The sequence below is a fragment of the Lepidochelys olivacea genome, assembly GCF_965140295.1.
Source record: "Lepidochelys olivacea isolate rLepOli2 genome assembly, chromosome: 3".
Lineage (NCBI taxonomy): Eukaryota > Metazoa > Chordata > Testudines > Cheloniidae > Lepidochelys > Lepidochelys olivacea.
In genome coordinates this window covers 106,434,079-106,453,335 of record NC_140413.1, presented here as the reverse complement: position 1 = coordinate 106,453,335, position 19,257 = coordinate 106,434,079, and the positions used below count along the sequence as shown (strand labels likewise).

At 41.6% G+C, this 19,257-nt stretch overlaps 1 protein-coding gene across 1 annotated transcript; it reads right to left on the bottom strand.

Annotated features, from left to right (window-relative positions):
• Positions 1–1,675: 1,675 nt before the first annotated feature.
• On the bottom strand, positions 1,676–9,909 carry SMIM28 (small integral membrane protein 28). Its single transcript, XM_084624967.1, has 2 exons — positions 9,666–9,909; positions 1,676–2,821 (listed from the first exon to the last, which is right to left on the bottom strand). The coding sequence occupies exons 1-2, from the start codon at positions 9,774–9,776 to the stop codon at positions 2,453–2,455; spliced, it is 480 nt and encodes a 159-aa protein (XP_084481093.1). The 5' UTR covers positions 9,777–9,909; the 3' UTR covers positions 1,676–2,452.
• Between the last annotated feature and the right edge of the window lie 9,348 nt (positions 9,910–19,257).

The following is a 19,257-nucleotide window of genomic DNA, read 5'->3' as shown; positions in this document are numbered from 1 at the left end:
AAATCATGGCTTATCTGTATATTTATTACTTTACTGCATTGTCAGACACAAATCAACTGGATGAGCCTGAGTCATCAAACCTGACCTAAAATAAGTTTGCTTTAGTGATCTAACTGGTCAATAACCATTTAGCACTTAAAAATAAGTACCCACCTACCAACAGGCTCAGACAGGTCATGTGCTGAATTGATCTACAATAACTTCATATGATTCTAGAGATGAGTTAATTCACATTTGCGGTGGAGGTATTGATTTTGATTGGAACCATAGTTTTGGGGTTTCTGGATTCAGGCCCATTATGACAAATCAATGTTAATTTACTTAGAATCCACACTTGATATCAAGTAGGCATAATATTAAAATGAAATTATAGGAAAATGAGACTTGACTTAAGTGGGACATTGAAGTGGCTTTAGGCATAACTTCAGCCAGGGACCAATTAATATCTAAAGCAGATACCACTATGTTAGGGCAGGGTGAGAGATGCTAACTCTGAATAAAATACAAAAAGTACTATGTGCAGGGGAAATAAACTGAATTCTGGATGTGCTCTTGTCACCACTGAAATTTGAACAAACATCCATCTTTCAAATGTACATGGGATTACAAACAAATAGGAACCCCAAACTGTTTGTCCAAAGATGGATTTGAGAAAATAATCAGTGAGCAAGAGATTGACAATGACACTCCTCATCTCTTTGGAGAGGACAGCTGTGTAAATACCCTTCTGGGAGATAACTGTCATGACAAGTCACCCTTAATCGTGTAAAATCACTGGCAAATATAACTGGGCCAACTGGAAGTGAAACCTGAGACCAGAGGCTGGGTCTCTGATGCTATCAAGGTAAAGTAACAAGATAGAAACAGCTTGGTGGAGAGGCTGAGTTCTTTAGGGATGTAAACATGTTGCTACTTCAGTCATTTTAGTTAAAAGTCGACCTCTCTAAATGAATTTGCCATTTTAAGGCTAGAGATGTATGCACACCTTACTCCGATGAAGTGAGCTGTAGCTCACGAAAGCTTATGCTCAAATAAATGTGTTAGTCTCTAAGGTGCCACAAGTCCTCCTTTTTTCTTTTTGCGAATACAGACTAACACGGCTGCTACTCTGAAACCTCTCTTGTATTGTGATTTCTCCTGTCATACATTTTGTTTTCAGTAAGATTACTTTTGCGTGATGTTTTTGGGCTGCATTCTGTAAGGGAAATAACCTATATGTCGTTATTGCTTACAGTATGAGTGTCTACATAATAACTCAATTCATAGAATGTTTTCATGAAGCCATTGTATAATTCCTGAGCCCTGACTACGCAAGTGGCTTAGTACTGTTGTAACTGCACAATTGATCAAAAATGGGTACTACTTTTCCTCCACAGTGTGGAATTACATGTTACGGAGTAACATAAATTGCATTTTTTTGTAAGCGTTGTTAGACAGTTGCTGAGTAAACTCCACTGCCCGCATATTTCCTCCAGTTCCTTTAATCCTATTTCTGTATCTAAACACCTAAATTTACATTTGTTTGAAACACAGAATAGTTTTCTCACAGTTTAATTTATTTTTTTTCTAAATCTTTATACATTGCACGTCATGTCCAGCACTGACAGGTTACAGGGTTTGATTTCTTTTTAAACTTTTAAATAACAAAACAAAATAAAACCATCAGCCCCCCCACAACTTATAGGACTGCACATCTGCTTATCAGCTGCATGAATAGCCAGCTGTGCCACCAGTTGCCACGATGTCTGTTTCTACTTAACCCAAAATGTTTGAATCACCTCTGCTCCTTTCTGCTTGTCACACTGAGTCTCATTGCTGCACTGAAAGGCAGACTGCAAAATCTTGATATACTGATTATAGTCCTGTCTCTGAGCCTACTGGTGGTATTCGCCAACAATACTTTTTAGGCCTCTTTTCTTGTTCACTTTTCCTGAGATCTGTGTCATTACATTACAGTGAGTTTGTTAATAGAGATGCTTCAAAGTAAGTTACTGCAATTACCAAGAACTCAATTAAAAAACAAACAAACAAACGAAGAGATTTCTGTGATAAAAGCCCTTTTGGTAATTGGCATATATCCAGTACAGTTTGCCTCCCTTCATAGCTGATAGCCCACATCCTAGATTCAGCTCTCTAAATTGAAGGACACTCACTTAGGTTAATTTAGGAGGTACATCATTCATTTTATCCCCACAATTCCTCTCATCCCACACCAACCTGGTATTTGTTGCTGTGAATTGAGGTTAGAAATGCTGCATCATTAAATGTGTTAAAGTAATCCCACATCAACCCAAGCTCCTTCCTCCATTAATTTTGTTGTTTCCTTGTTTGAAAATTTTGTCACTAATGTTAATGACTAGTGGTCTCATGTTTATGCCTTGACGGGTTGCAAGCTTCAGCCAAAGGTGTTTCCTTAGGAAGTTTATTTACTCTTGGTTGACCAGTGTGTACTCTATTCATAAGGAGGCACTGGATCCTGAGAGAACTCAGTGTGAGCCTCTCCCATAGGAGGTTTCATAGTGGCCTCCTCATAGGATGGAGGCAAGCTTACAGTGAGGAAGGTGGCTTCAGGGAGCAGAGTGGAGTAGTGGAAGTTCTGCTCACTGTTCCAGGGCAGCACCGAAAGGAAATCAGACACATCACGCTCAGGTAGGTGCTCTGGGAGATCAATACTGAAGATCTGCCCCTGGGGGCTAGGTCGCTGGCAGCGGCGATATAGGAAGAGCAGCAGGAATGCCAGGAAGAGCAGCATGGTGGCAGGCAGGATGATGCATAGAAATGGTTCTATGTCCTCTTTGGTGGAGCTGATCTGATGTCTGCTCTGTAATGAAAACAAACAAGGAAACTTCTTCAGTTTGAAATCTCTCTTTTGGCTCCCTTTTTACTTTAACTGTTGGATACATACATCCCCGCTCCTTCATTCACCAAATGCTTCTATTTATTTGGTGATCTCCTATCTTCCATAGTAGCTGTTCTCAAACTGTAGTATGTAGATCAGTGGTCTGCAGAGCCCACCCTGGTAATCCAAAAATGAAACCCTTTGAGAACCAAGGTCTGGCAGAATTGATGTATTGGGGGTGGGGGAGGAAGGGTTTAGAGGAAGATCTCTCTGAAGTGGTCCACAGAAGGAAAAAGGTCAGACAGCCACTGCATGAAGCCCATAACTTCTGTTTGAGCAATAACATATCTTTGGGCCTGGCAGGATTATATTATTATTGGTGAATGTGGGTAAATGCCAAGTTCACCATACACACAGAAACTGATGAAAAAACATTTTCAACTGATGACCAAAACTTACAGACTGGCAATGTAAGAAAAATGCTGCTTGAGAACTTTAGAGTTTGATATAAGGATATTTACTTTGTGTATATTGACATGATGTCGACAAAATGTGTGTGAACGGTTATAAAGCTTTAACTTTTTGAATCTCAGAATCTACAGTCACAAAATAATTGTCACTTGTCTATTACCTGACCCTCACATAATTTCCAACAACTGTGTAAAAATTTAAGTATTTAAATGGAGAAAAATAAAATGCTTAAAACCAGTAATTTTACTCTGCCACAAAAATTTAAATTGATTAAAAATTGTGGGGGGAAATGCTTAAAAACTGTTGGTTGAAATATTTAAAAAAAAAATCGAATTCTGCCAAGCCGACACATTTCTTAGAAAGACATTCAATCATCATTTTAAGGCTTCAAGTGATGGAGAATTCACCACATCCATAGGTAAATTATTCTAATGGTTAGTTACCCTCATTGCTAAAATCTGTGCTTTTTTTCTAGTCTGAATTTGTCTGGCTTCAGCTTCCAACCATTGGCTTTTGTAGTCCCTTCTTCTGCTAGATTAAAGGCCTATCTGCTATCAGACATCTCTTCCCCAGGTGAGTACTTATAGAATGTGATCAGGTCACCTCTTAACCGACTCTTTGATAAACTAAATAGATTGAGCTCCTTAAGATTTTTCCAGACCTCAGATCATTGGTATAGCTTTTCTGAACCCATTCCAATATTTCAATGTCATTTTTGAAGTGTGGACACCAGAACTGGACACCGTGTTTCAGTAATGGTCTCTCTAGTGCCATATACAGAGAGAAAATCACCTCCCTACTCCTGCTTGGCATTCCCCTGCTTATATATCCAAAAATTGTGTTTGCCTTTTTAGCCACAGCATTGCACTGGGACCTCATGTTCAATTGTCTATGTACCATGACCCTTCCACCTATACTATTCGGTTATAAATATGCGATCATGAAGAAGTAACAAGTCAGAAGAAAGTAAAATTAAATTTCGGCTCCCTCTAGCAAAATGGAACGTGTAGAACAGTGGTTGTCAACCAGGCATCCAGCAGGGGCCACAAGCAGATTTCAGGGGGGCTGCCGAGCAGGGCTGGCATTAGACTTGCTGGGGCCCAGGGCAGAAAGCTGAAGCCCTACTACAAGGGCCTGAAGCTAGGGTTGCCAGGCATCCGGTTTTCAACCGGAACGCCTGGTTGAAAAGGGACCCTGAACCTTCCGGTCGGCGCCAAATGGGCTGTTAAAAGTCCAGTGGTGGTGCAGCAGGGTACCGGGGCTAAGGCTAGCTCCGCGCAGCTTCAAGAAGTGGCTGCCAGGTCCTTGCGGCCCCTAGGCACATGGGCAGTCAGGGAGGCTCCGCACGCTGCCCCTGCCCCTAGTGCCAGCTCCACAGTTCCCATTGGCCAGAAACTGTGACCAATGGGAGCTGTGGGGGCGGCATCTGCTTCCTGGGAGCCATGGTAAGTACCACCAGGACCCTGTACCTACATTCCCTGTAAGCTGGGCAGCTGGCTCTCAAGGGCCACGCAGGCAAGTGGGGAGAGGTGCCCCTCCCCGGCCCAGGCCCGCCAGAGTTGTCATGGAGAGGCACCTCTTACCCAGCCCCAAGCTGCTATGGTGAGAGAGGGCTGGGGGGAATCCTCTCTCTCTCTCTCTCTCTCTCTCTCTCCCCACCCCAACCCCAGGGCAGCCTGTATCCCAAACCCCTCATTTCCAGCCCCACCCCAACCCTCTTTCCCAGCCCTGTGCCCCCTCCTACACCCCAAACCCCTCAGCCCCACCCCCACCACATGAATTTTGTTATGTGCACCAATGTGAAGGTGATATGTCAAACAAAATATATAACAAAATTCATTCCGCGCATGGAAGTAAAAAAAAAATTAGAGGGAACACTGCCCTGCACCCTGACCCCCAGCCCAGAGCCCCCTCCTGCACCCAAACCCCTCGGCCCCACCCCAGAACTTGTGCCCCCATCTGGAGTCCTCATCCCCCCTGAACCTCAACCCCCTCCCCCAGCCCAGAGGCTTCTCCTGCACCCCCAGCCCAGAGCCCATACCTCCCCCAACACCCCTGTGCCATTCCAGAGCCTTCTCCTGCACCCCAAACCCCTCCAGCCAGAACTCTCACCCCTCCTGCACCCCAACCCCAGCCCAGTGAAAGTGAGTGATGGTGGGAGACAGCAGGTGATGTGGGGTGGGGAGATAGAGTGAGTGGGGCCTTGAGGAAGGGGCGGGGTGGGGCAGGGGTGTCCCGTTTTGTTTGATTAGAAAGTTGGCAACCCTAGTTGGCAACCCTGGGGCCCAAGTCTTTTCTCTCCCCCCCCAAAAAAAAGGGGGGCTGAAGTTGAATCCTGACTACCTCAGCTTTGCAGGGCCCCGTGTGGTGTGGGGCACTGGGCAATTGCCCTGATTGCTACCCCCTAACGCAGGGCCTGGCTTTTATATGCAGAAAAATAGCTGTGGCACAGGTGGGCCTTAGAGTTTTTATAGCATGTTGTGGGGGCCTCAAAGAGAGAGAGATTGAGAATCCCTGACTTAAACCAAACTTTTTTTCCAGGTGGTTGCTAATTGTGTCCTCATTTTCTGAGTGCCTGACATGAGGACTTGGGGTTTGGAGAGCCCAAATTAGGGGACATTTTGATCCTAATCTCTGTCTCAGTTTCCCAGTTGTAGTAATACCCCCTCATCTCCCTGGGGTGTATGAAAATAAATTCTTTCATATCTGTAAAACACTCAGATACTGTAGTGATGAACACCATACAATAGCCTATGAGGAATTAATAATTCAAACCTTGCTCTGAAGATTGAATAGTTTATAGTAAATAGGGCCTGGGGCCACACCAAATAATGAGAAAACAGTGCATTGAATGCTGCTCATTAAATGAGCACTGTCCATCCTGTCCTCTGGATGAGGCAGGGCACCTCTGGAAAAAGAGCACATGATCATGTCATGACAAGACTATCATAATGTGTGCACACACAAGGGGACTAAATTAAGGTTTTACAGGCAACTTTACCTCTGACATTTCCCAACTTTCGGGGGCTTGACTTTGAGCGCATAATATTATTTTGGTGTAGTTTTGTGTGTTGAATATAGATACTAAAATATGAACTAGCTGGTATTCAAAATGATCAGTCTGGTTTTGTCTCTTTGAATTTGAGGGGGAGGGGCAATGGATTCCTCTTTCAAAACTGATCGAGAGGTTAAGGACCAGATTATCAACCGTCTAGCCCTTTGTGTAATTACTTACACCAGTGAAAAGCTGGTGTAAATCACTACCATGCCTATTCAGTAACGTTTCACATCTCTGCATTTGCTTTGCACAGATAAAAGACTCCCCAAGGGAAGTATGTTGTGAAGAATCAGGTTCTAGGTAACTAATGCATTATTTGGATATTTTTAATCAATAGTGCATTATTAAGGCCAGGGCTGCAGTCCTCACTTGAGTCATAATTCACATTTGACCTCTTTGTCTGGGATACAGAAGAGGAGAGATTATTTTGATATGCCTCTTGCCAAACACTTTACATTATCTTTGTAAACACTAGAGAGATTGATCCAAGAATCATTTAGAGCTAGTAAATTTCTTATAGGCATACCTGAATACTAAAAACCTATCTCCTGGAAAAGAGTATTTGGAGACTATTTGATTTATCTGTTATAGACTTTCTATATCCCCTTTTCTTAAATTATTTCATTATTATTTTTATTATTACTAAAGAAAGCTGCATGATATAAAGACTTGTCTGTCCCTTTAAGAAGCAAAGTATTTCATGTAGATCTATTTGAAAAAGTTTTGAACAGAAATATTTTCATGCAATTTAAAAAAAAATCACCTTTTAAAAAAATCTATTTTCCTCCAAAGTGCTGAGAAGCGAAATAGCAGAAATGTACAAGTGCATGGGTACCAGAAAGTGAAACTGTCTAAAAACAAATAACACTAAGTTGCAGTGTCTAGATGAAAAAGCAAAGAACATGCACTGAGAAACTCCTTAAAATTTAAATGATGGCATTCTCTGGACTCATTTGCTCCTGCTGCTTGTCCTTTATTTATTTCATAGAGTCTAAGGCCTGAACACTGTGGTCATCTAGCTTGACCTCCTGTATAACACACGCGACTTCCCAAACTAGAGCATATCTCTTAGGAAAACAGCCGATCTTGATTTTTTTAGAATTGCCAGTGAGGAAAGATCCGCCATGACCCTTGGTAAATTCTTCCACTGATGCCAACAGCCTCTGTGTGTGATGACTTAGTTAGTTAGTTGTTGTGGATATTATGATATCCTAAATAAAGGATTATGACTTTGAGTGAGAAAGAAGCAACAGGAGCAGATGAGCTTCTCTTCTATTCATGAGAAATGGCCTTTGTAATAAAGGAAGGGGGAAGGAGAAACTAAGAAAATTGTGAGAGACACTTCAAAAATTGGTTTCAGAGTAGCAGCCGTGTTAGTCTGTATTCACAAAAAGAAAAGGGGTACTTGTGGCACCTTAGAGACTAAAAATTAAGTTTCCATTGGCATACACTGGTTTATAGAGCTTCAAACATAAATGAAATTACTTGGGCATTTTTTAAATAACTTCCTGTGAAATGTATCCTCTCTCCCTTAATTTACATCCCACGAGGAACGGAAAGAAAGGGTTAAGTTTCAAACAACTGAGCACTGGAAAGGAACATAAGGAGTAAAGCCTTTCATTACAAGTCAGCCTGTACTTGTTTTAACATGCTGGGTATGCACTACTGCCAGCTTGCCAGTTACATGACCTTTGTCAGTTTGGATGGGCTTTTCACCCATCTTAGTTGGTAAAGGAATGAAACATAGAGAACAGATGAGTTTGTATGCCATTTCCATAAGGAGGAACTCAATTGTCAACTCTATTTAGATAAAATAAAACTTGTCACTATCCACAGACAGACTCATTGTAGATGATGACTTAATAAGGGACGTTATGAGAAGGTGTGCCCCCTAGAATGATGTAGGGGTGGAAAGGAGATGCCTGGTTGCTGAGTTCCTACTAAAATTATTATTTTAAATGCTGCTATATTGCTAATGATTTATTAGGACACCCAGAGCCTTGGATAGTATATTTGAATTATTTTAAATCTAAATATATATGAAACAGGAGACGGACTGAATGATGAATTGAATATATTCATGCTTTTTTAAGGAGTCGCAGGCGATAAACAAGAAGGCAGAATTTCCAAAACTTCCAATCAGAAGTCATTTGGATTTGTGCTCCTAACTCACTTAGGCACCCTTGAAAAATGTCACCTTCATTTTTTAATAGGTTTCTTTTATTTTTTTTAAAAACAGTTTTCACAGCATTATTGAATGTTAAATTGATTGACACAGAAAATATTCATTTGATGTGTATCTATATAAATATGTAATGTATAAAATCCTATTTTAATAGTAATTATCTGTCTATATAAACATTATTTTGTTACAGAGTAACGTTAATCTCAATTTTCAAAGTTATTCATATGCCTGTTAGCATGGAAGCACAACAGGAGTGAGTTTGTTTGTTGCAAAGAATTTATATTTTATTTTTCATCACGGGTCACTTTTGTTGACAAAAGGATGTTCGTTTAACAGGATGAAGGCTTTGCCATCTATTATTGTTCTGGTAGTGCCAGTAATGGGCTAGTTCTGTTTAACTTAATCTGGAATTAGTTACCATCTCAGGGACATAAAAAACCCCACTTTCCTTATTTTATTTTGTTCCAGTGTGCTTGATGTCTTGTTTGCTGCAGCTTTCAATCTCATTCCTGGTGTAACTCTGCTCAAGTTGATGGATTTACATCAGGGTTAACCTTGCACCTTTAAAGCGGAGACTGGTTTCAGTACATCCCAGGCAACAATGGAAAAGCAGGCTGTGTTTTCATCTCTGACAGACGTTTCCCTTCCCCCACATCCCTACATATTTCCCCTCCACTAAGAAGTAATCATTGTAAAGCTTAGAGAACAAGAGTTCATTGCTGAGTACTACTCACTCTAACAGCTGTAGAAGGGCTTCTAGGGATCAGAGCCAAAGAGTGTGTGTGTATATATTTAAAAACAAAAGAAAGGAAGTGTAGAATGCAGCATACTCATTTTTTAATTCATTTGGAAAATGAAACTTCTTTTGCTGCCTATAACTGCAAGTTTTTCCTTAAGTTTTAAAGCTTAAATATATTTGTGTTTTTGTAGGAGAAAAGCAAGCTAAATGCAATGAGGAAATTCATCAACTTTCTGTAATTAAATGCTATCTCTGTTTCCATTGGTATAAATTCTACTGTCCCAACATCCAGTCATTACCACTGTCACATACACCAAGGCATTTCACAAAAAAAGCCAAAGAACATTGCCAAAAGAGAAGCCATGGTACTGACCTGCAACTGTGTTTCCAGAAGTGGCACACCTGGTTCACTAGTTAACCAGTCGTAGTTTCCCCTGTCAGCATGTCCAAATTTCCTCCAGCTGCTACCTAAGAGCCACCTCATGCTTTCATTAACCTGAAACTCCGTTTTAGTCCTTCCACCTTGCTTCACAGCTTTAACCAGTGCCCTCACCTCTTAGTCCAGACCCAGATGGGAAGCTCTCAGCTAATGATCCTTTATAAATTCTTCCCTGTTGACAGTGGTGAGGAGGGGAAAGAGTGAAAAACCAACCAAATAGATCTCAGATGCTACTCTCAGTTCCAACTCAATCTCTCTGGATTTGCTTCGTTGGCCTACATTACCAGAAAAGCTGGCATCAGGTATCAGGGACGGGGTAGCATTCTGATTGGAGAGTTCCCTGCACTAGGATTATTAAAGTGGAATTTGCATGTGAATCTGTTACCACATGGTCCTGACTCTTTGTGGATAAATAATTTTCTAAATTTAGATATCTAATAAATATCTTTTTGGGGTGTTTTAAAGAGTTCCTATGCCAGAGAGAAAGTTCCGTGCATCTTGTAAGAAAGGGGGAGAGGGGGAATCAAGCCAAATTTTCTCTTTACCTTTGCTGGAACACACAGTAAACAGTGAGCGGTTTCTGGGTAGAGAGGCAAGGACATAAGGCTGAATGCTCTGCTGAATTATTTAGGAGCATTAGAATGTAGATGTTAATGATAAATCCGGTGAGCAATCTCTGTCAGCAAAGGCTTTGGTCACTGAGAATGTATGATTACTTTTAATAATTATAACAAATCTGATAACTGCTTAATTCTGCCCTTGTTTACTCCTTTTTAGGATAAGCATCATTAGACTGAAATCAGTTTTGTTTTTTGTTTTTTTTTTTAAATCCCAACAATGTGTATTCACATCTCATTGAGGTGGTATTTAGCAAGAGAGAGGTGGAGGGAGGACTATTTTTTGGAAAAGTGGACAGGTTATTTTTTCATTCTGAGTAGAAGGAGAGACTGTTAGTAATTGTTCCTGCAGTTGCACGTACTTTCAGTAACCAGACAGGTTTGGTTGTGCAGGCAAGAAGGAACATAGCCTAGAGATGGGAACACAGGTCTGGGTGGCAGGATTTCTGGCTTTTATTCCCTTCTCTGATACAGCCTTACATTTTTCTTCTCTAATTTAACACTCTAAACAGGCTTTGAGCCTGATTCTCCAGTAAAAGGCAACGGGAGCTGTGGGTACTCAGCCCAGCTGAAAATCAGGCTCATACAATAAGGTATTCCATGCACACAGTTTAAGGGATGTATATGTGTGTGTGTGTGTATGTGTGTATATATATGTGTGTGTGTATAATATAAAATCACAAAAAAGTCATAAAAGAACATTATGAAGGTTGCAAAGTCGAACACTGAAAATTTAGGAACTGCCAGAATTATGGTTGCTTGTGCAACCTTAAATTAGTCCCCTCATGCCTATGCGTTACAATAGTCTTTCATTACAGGACACCTGTCTCATTCATTGCACAGAATGGCCCTACTCTGGTGATGAATCAGGGTTGTGTAATGAGGTAAACTGTTTGCAGGGCCCTTTGTCATTTGTTGCAGAAGTTGGAAAGTGTGTAGTGAATGAGTCAGGGGGGTGAAGGAAGAGAAAAGATGGCCTCATGATTAAGGCACTAGAATGCCACCCTGGGGAATTGGATTCTATCCTAGACTCTGCCACAGAGTTCATATGTGATGCTGGGCAAGTCACTGCAACCAAATTCTTCACTAGTGGTCACTGATTTTTCTTTATTTTGCAGATGTCTTACTTGAGACCTTGGGTCTAATTTACAGAAATGCTTAGCACTCATAGGTGCAACCAAAGTCAATGGGAACTGTGCTTTGAACACATGAAGTGCTGAATAATACTAGGTTTCAGAGTAACAGCCGTGTTAGTCTGTATTTGCAAAAAGAAAAGGAGTACTTTTCCAATTAACCAATTTATTTGAGCAGAAGCTTTGAGACACTTAGGACCTGATTTTTCAGAATAATTAGTATTATATAAAGATGCAATGCGTATGCATTGGTATGCATCCGATGAAGTGAGCTGTAGCTCACGAAAGCTTATGCTCAAATGAATTGGTTAGTCTCTAAGGTGCCACAAGTACTCCTTTTCTTTATATAATACTAATTATTCTGAAAAATCAGGTCCTAAGTGTCTCAAATTTGGCACCCAAAATTATGGATTTTTTTTATCTTCATCTTTGTGCCTCAGTTCCCCATCTGTAAAATGGGGATAAAACCCAAAGGGGCATTGAGTTTGTGCAGCATGCAGACACTGTAGTGATGAACACTGCAGAAAAGTCTGAGGAATTAAGAGCAGGGTTTGAATAGTATGCAGTAAATAAGCCCTGGGCCCACACATTGAACAATGAAGAGAAAATACAATATTGAATAGCTGCTTGTTATGTGAACACTTGTTATTGTGTACACTGACTCAGGCAGGGCTTGTGTGGGGGAAAAAATAGTATATAATCCTATAATTAAAGACTGTGTCTAAATTCATGCACCCACAGGGCTGAATTGGGTTGCTCAAGCAACCTTAATTTTGGCATTTGCTAACTTTTGAGTGCTTCGCTTACAACCAAAATTCCATCCTGTGACGTGACCTATCGAAACACACACAGGTCATCAGCAGGGTTGGAACCCTTAGATCCACCACAGCTTTCAGTCACCAGAACTAAGGGAATAACCGAATGCAGCACTAGTAGTTTCTCCTCAGTGTGGAACTGCGCATTAGGTAGGGATGAGACCTCTATTTTGCCAGTGGGTCTTACAGATATTTGCAGAACTGACACCCACTCCCAGTCCTTAAGCTTCTAATCCCATTCTCCTTGCCTAGAAGTCCTATTCTTACCTCTCCAAACTCCCCATCCCAATACCCATCTTCCCTCCATGCATCCAGTTCCAGGCTCCTTTCCCAGCCAGTCCCAGTTTTCCCCTTACAGCTCTTCATCCACTCTGTCTCGTTTCCCCTCCCACCGGTCCATATTGCCAATTCCCATTGGCTGCCAGTCCAAGGCTCCTCATCCAGTATCTGTATCCTCCCCTGCCCCCGTCCCTTCCTGATTCCTTGCCCTAGTCTCTCCCTTTCCTTGCTCCTTACACCAGTCTCTTTACTGAGGCAGCACCAGTTCTTTCCCTTCACCCTGGATCCTCCATCAGTTTTATTCCAACTTTCCTCTACTTCATTTCCTCAGCCCAATTTGTCCCCAATCCCAGTCTCCTTTCCCAGAGTGTCCCTCCCATAACTCCCAATCTATTTTCTCTCTCCTCCCCTGCGGCCTCCAGGCCCAATCTACTCCTTCCTTAGGTCTGGCTCTTGTCCCATCTGCATTTGAATCCGGCAACTTCCTCCTCTACCTACATGGGGAACAGAAATTTGTTAATAGAGAGCTCTTCAGTCTAACAGACAAAGGTATGGCAATGTCTGGAAGTTGAAGGTAGACCAATTCAGACTAGGAATAAGGAGCAAATTTTTAACAATGAGAGTAATTAGCCAGGAGAACAATTTACCAACAGATGTGGTGGATCCTCTCCTGGAAACTTGCAATTCAAGGTTTTCTAAAAGATATGATCTAGACAAAAATTATCTCAGGGAAGTTCTGTGGCCTGTATTGTACAGGTCAGACTATATTATCAAGTGATCACTTCTGATTTTATAATCTATTAATCACACTGCCTGGGCCCAGTGTGGGGATCACTGAGAGCACAGGAGAGGGTCTCTCTGCTGTCCTTTCCGGTGATTGTCTCTAACCCGATATATAGCAGATAAAGCTGCAATTGTAGGGAAAATCCTGCTCAGTCTTGCGCTAAAGTATACCCAGTAAAGATGGAACCTTTGGAGATTTTAGCATGAAACCGTAAGTGGGTGCCCTCAAAGACTGTGGGGGAGGGTGTCCAATGTGTAGCTAACCTTGAAACTATGACACTTGTCTCTACTCCTACTCTTCCACCTAATGGCACACCTTCTTTGTTATAATGGCTGCTGTGTTGGAAGGGTACATAAGACACAACCTGATTGAGCCTACCACAATATAAATGTTAAATAACCATGAATGATGCCTTACCACATTAAATTGTAGTGTTTCTTCCTGAAAAGCTACATGTGCTCTTGTGACAGGAAGACCCTTTATCTCTCATGCTATGTGGCAAATGTTCTCTCTTTTGTCCTTTTAAAAATAAATAAATAAATCAGTCCGCTTGTTTCTGTAGGTTCTCGACCATCTCAAGATTTGGCCTTGTTTGAAGTTGAGAAGTCTGAACAGCAACCTGTTTGTGTAATTTAAACAGACAAGCAAAAAGGCTGATAAATGCTTTTGGGAGCAAAACCAATTTGTACCTAAAGAGCCTGATTCTTCTCTGCTGTATGTTGGAATAGCTACCCTGAAGCCTAGGGAGCTACACTGACTTGTGCTTGCTGAGAATCTGGCCAATAATGTTGCCTGACAAATTAAGCACTCTTGTAATCTTTAGCAACTGAGATAGAAGGAACAAATTCCCAAACATTTTCATCCTGTTAGAATATTGTCAGATAACGTGGAATGGAAGCAACAGAGGCAGTGGGAGCAGAGGGAAGTATGTCTGTGGTAATGATCTGGAGTCGCTGCAGATGAGCAGTTGGAAGCAAAGAATGTAGATAGAAAAAGGCTATTTAGAGCATCCAGTCTATTCCTCCTGCCAAAGCAGCATTGTACCTACAGGATATTCCTCAGTGTTTTGTCTACCTAGGTTTGTTCTGAAGAATTTCACCGTGAGATTCCACCATTTCACTTGAGAGACCTTTTTTCTAGAGAGAGTCTGTGTTATAGAAATGTTCCTAAACTTAGCCTAAATTGTCCCTTGTTGAGTTCAGCCTGAATATTCCTGTTCACCCTAAACCATTTGTTTTCCCTCCTTAATATTTGTCCTTCCAATATTTGCAATATATAGTGTTATCTTGTCCCCCTTTTAGCTAAGCTTCAGCAAATGGTCTTCTGTCTTTAAAGTCAAGCTCTCTGAACTCTTAATTATCATTGTTGACCTTCATTGGCACTGCTATAACTTATAAGCCGTTCTTCAAGTTGGGGTGCCCCCCCAAGGAATACAGTATTCCTGCCTCTTGTGAATGTGCTTTCTGAGAGCATTTTCCAGGCTTTTCTCCAGTCACAGTGATGCTCCAGCAGAAGGAATATATTTGGGGGAGAGGGAGTGGGCAATTTGCTCACTCAGTGAGGTGGGAAGGAGGACCCAACATTATGTTAACTTTGATGTCACAGCCACGTTCTAATGTACATTCTGTCCACTTTAACGTCCCCCTCCACTTTCAAAAGTATGTGATACTTTTCTTCACTTCCTGTCCTAAGCTGGGAGTTGGCATCAGTGGCACTGGTTTCCTGTATTTGGTGGTTTGGTTTGGTTTGTTTGTTTTGGAAGCATTTGGGGAATTTTTCAGACTAAAAAGTGCTGTTATTTATTGCTATAATAGATCTTCCTTTGAATGGATAGAAAGGATTTATGCTGTCAAAAGCCTCTGCTTCCTGTGGTAGCCTGGCAGTATTGTCAATGCTGCTATCTCTGCTGCTGTCCTAGGCCCCGATCTCACACCATGGAAGTGAATGGAAACTTTGATTTTGATTTCAATGGCTGGAGGATTAGGCCGTTAGCTAATGTGCATAAGCTTGCTTGGCATATCCAAAGCAGGCTATGGGCCTGATTCTCCACTCTTTTCCATCACTGTTACCCCAGTGTAACTCGGCTACAATCAGTGGAGTACACAAGTGTAAAACTGATGTAACAGAGTGGCTAATCAGGCTCTGTCGCCTAGACCTATAGGGTGCCTCCCTACTTGAATAATGAACACATTTCTTTATCCTGGTCTGTTTTCCGCCTTTCCACCAGGGACCATTATTCTCCAGCCATCTACCTTCTGCTCAAATAATCTACAATATGTTTATTTGCAATTTCATACAAAAGCCATAAGTAAATATCTCAATCAATAATTAAAATTAACTGCTGGGTTGTGCACTCTGCTCTTCCCAGCACTCTATCTATAGAGATGCAGAGGCAAGCAATGTTTTTACTTCAAAGTAATATATAATAACATCTGCAAGTAGAAAAGAGCTTTTAGATCATGTAGTCTGCCTCTTGCCAAGTCACCACTGTTCCCTTTAGTGCATCTTCTAGTGTGTGTTTTATTCAGATTACTTTTGAATGATACAAGACCACCACCACTATATTGCTTTGGGAGACTAAGGCCCTGATTCAGTGAGGGCTAGGCAACACCACTACTCACATGCTTAAAATTAGGCACATGCTTAAGCATCTCACTGACTATATTATATTACCGATGAGGAGTTAGAAGTAAAGAATTTAGAGATCGGGAAAAACCCTGTTACAGCATCCAGTCCATTCCTCCTGCCAAAGGAGAATTTCAGTCTATTGACTTCTCAGTGGGACTATTTACATGCTTAAAACTAAGCACATACTTGTGTATCTTGCTGAATTGAGGGCCTTAGTGTACTTCCTCATCCCTTTTCTTCATTGTTCATCCATTCCTTCATTTCCATAGCTTAACTGACTTATTGTTTGCTGATATGTAGCTTGTCACCAGCTGGTACTTGTGTGATGATTTTCTCATTATGTGCCCACAGACCAGAATTGAGCATGTAGCTTAAACTGCACATAATGTCCCCCTCAATGAGTCAAACTGTTCTCAGATGCAGAAAAGAGATGGGTAATGTTACTCTTCTCTTCTCCTTTTGGTGTGAGATAAGACTGGAGTGTGTGTTTTGGAGGAGGGGAAAAAGAGATGCTGAGAGTATATAGAATGTTTGTGTCAATCTTTTGGTAAATAAGCTTCTTGTTTCTGTATAAAGTCTGTAAATAATTAATGGTGTGCACAGAAGGAAAAGCATACAGAATAAAAATGCATATTTATTAATGACATTACTAAGTTAATCACTGGAAATCTTGCCTAGAAAATAAAACCTATCGTTATTAAAGCATACAAAATGTAAATACATCCTCTCTGCTCTACTCTTAGACTCTGCAGAAAGCAACTTTGACACAGTCCTTATATTGTGTGTAGCACCCATCCATTTGTATTACAGTAGTGCCTAGAGTCCTCAGCTGAGATGAGGGCCCCACTGTGCTAGGCTATGCAAGCACATAATAAGAAAAGTCCCTGGCCCAAAGAGCTTACAATATCAATAGGCAAGACAAAAGGTGGAGGAGAAATGGAGGTTGCACAGCATTTCAGTGGTAGGGCCGGGAATAGAGCTGAGGTCTTTTGAGTCCCTATTCTCTACTATATCCCAGCGCATCTTATCTCTTCTGACTTTCGCGGTGAAGAGTGACTCTCAGCCGTTCACTGCTTTCTGTAGTAGGCAGGCCCTGTGATGGAATGCTAAAATGGTATTATAAAGTTCAGCCCCTAGGCAGTGGTGCAAGTAAGCCAGTATGGTCAGGTACGCCATACCATTAAGACATTTATTTCCAGAACTCCATACCGGAAAGCCACATTTCCAAGAATGAATGTGTAGAGCCCCGCACACATGCAAATTTATACCCGCAGATTTATACCCTGTCCTCCGGCAGGGCTGTACAGACTCCAGACAGGAGATGCAGCTGCATAGAAGGGCTGGGGGAGGTACAGTCGCGCCACAGGACCTGCCTGCACTAGGCACTGGCTCCTGGGAGCGGCAGCCCCACATTCTGCTCCTTTTGCTGCTGCGCTTCCCAGGAGAGCCCTGTGGTTCAGCGGATACAGATTTCTATCTGCGGACATCCGCATCCACCGGTATAAATTTTATCTGTGCAGGGCTCTAGTCACAGAACATTTTTTGTGAGGAGTGGGAGTCTAGTAAACCAGTAAGTTTAAAATCTACTTGCACCACTGTCCCTAGGTCATGCTATGTGTAACATACCATACCTGAGCTGGTAACAGCTGTTCCTGGGAGTGCCCTAAAGTATCTCAGAGAGAACATATCTCTCTTTCCATGATGGAAGCACTGTAGCCAGTCCATATCTGGTACAGAAAGCTGACCTGCTAGTAGCAGCCTTGTAACCTACTATGTATGAGAATTACATGACTAGTCCTCTGATGATTTTTCTGATGATCAAGCTTCACTAGCATTTCTTGTGTTTCTTACTACCAGAGATGAGGCAGAATCTGATTCTAGCCAGCTGTCTCATTGCTTTATAAAGGCCTTCCCCGAATAAAGAATCTGGAAAGCAAGTCCAGCAGCATTCCTCCTGAAAGACAGTCACTGAGGGCCAGATTTTTAGAGGTGTGTAGGTGCCTAGAGTTTGACTTAGGTGTCTAGTGGGATTTTCAAAAGCATCTAGGGAGTTTGACCCATTAGTGACAGCGGCAGAACTGATGATTTATAATTTACGTGTAGAGAGCTTATTCTTATGGGGACAAGTGCATTAGAAATGCTTAGCTAGATAAATCTACTTCTTCAAAACCTCTTGGAAAGAGAGGAATACATCAAAGTAAATTTAATTAGTTTACAAAACTCCACTCCAGAATCAAAGGCCTTTGCAGCTCCTTTCCCTATATGTTAGGAACTGATGGCTGAGATTTTTTTTGGATTTACAAAAGTTGATAGCTAAATGGACTATAAAAGTCTCTCCTCTCTACCTATTTTTATGCATCTTTATAGAAGTCCAGACACACATACCATGTTGTTACTAGCAATTAAACCTAAGGTTTAAAGGTTAAACAATTAACAATAAAGTTGAACTCTGACCTTCTGAACTAAAGCCCCTTCTGGATCACAGAGAGAAGCTAATTCAATAGAATTTCTAATACAGATGTTAAATCCAGATGTCTCTATGAATCAATGTGGGGACCATTTAAAAAATCAATACTGTATTCAGTACCTCTAGCAGCTGCAAGAATTGCAGTAGCTCTGTGCTTAGAAGATTCTAAAGAAACAGAGGTGGATACCACATTATTATAGACTAATATTGAGGTGTAACAAATACTGAATTTGAATACAATTTGAATACAGATTGTTTTCCTTTGCCAGTTTCTTTCCATTACTCTGAAAATAATATCAATGTTTCATACAGTTCAGATGAGCATCCATACTAAAGTGCTGAATCTTTTGAGACTTGTCCATTATTAGAGGACGTCTGTTTTTCCTAAGGTTCTGAAGTTCACCGTTTTTGTGTTGCGTGCCCTGACTCATCACTGCAAGGCTGGCCTTAGATACAAGCATTCAAAGGTATGTCTACATTGCAATAAAAGACCTGTGGTTGGCTTGGGTCAGCTGCTTCACGCTCGTGGGGCTTGTAGAGTGAGGCTAGAAAACTGCAGTGTAGATGTTCAGGCTGGAGCCTGGGCTCTGAGACCCCTCCAAGGGGGAAAGGTTCTCAGAGCCCAGGCTCCAGCCTGAACTCAAATGTTTACATAGCTATTCTTAGCCCCCTCTGCCCAAGCCCCATAACCCTGGATCAGCTGACCCAGGCTATGAGACTTGGTGTTGCAAGCTTTTTATTGTGGTGTAAACCTACCCCAAGTGACAATACTAACTCATCCACTCAGGACCTCTCCTCCAGCA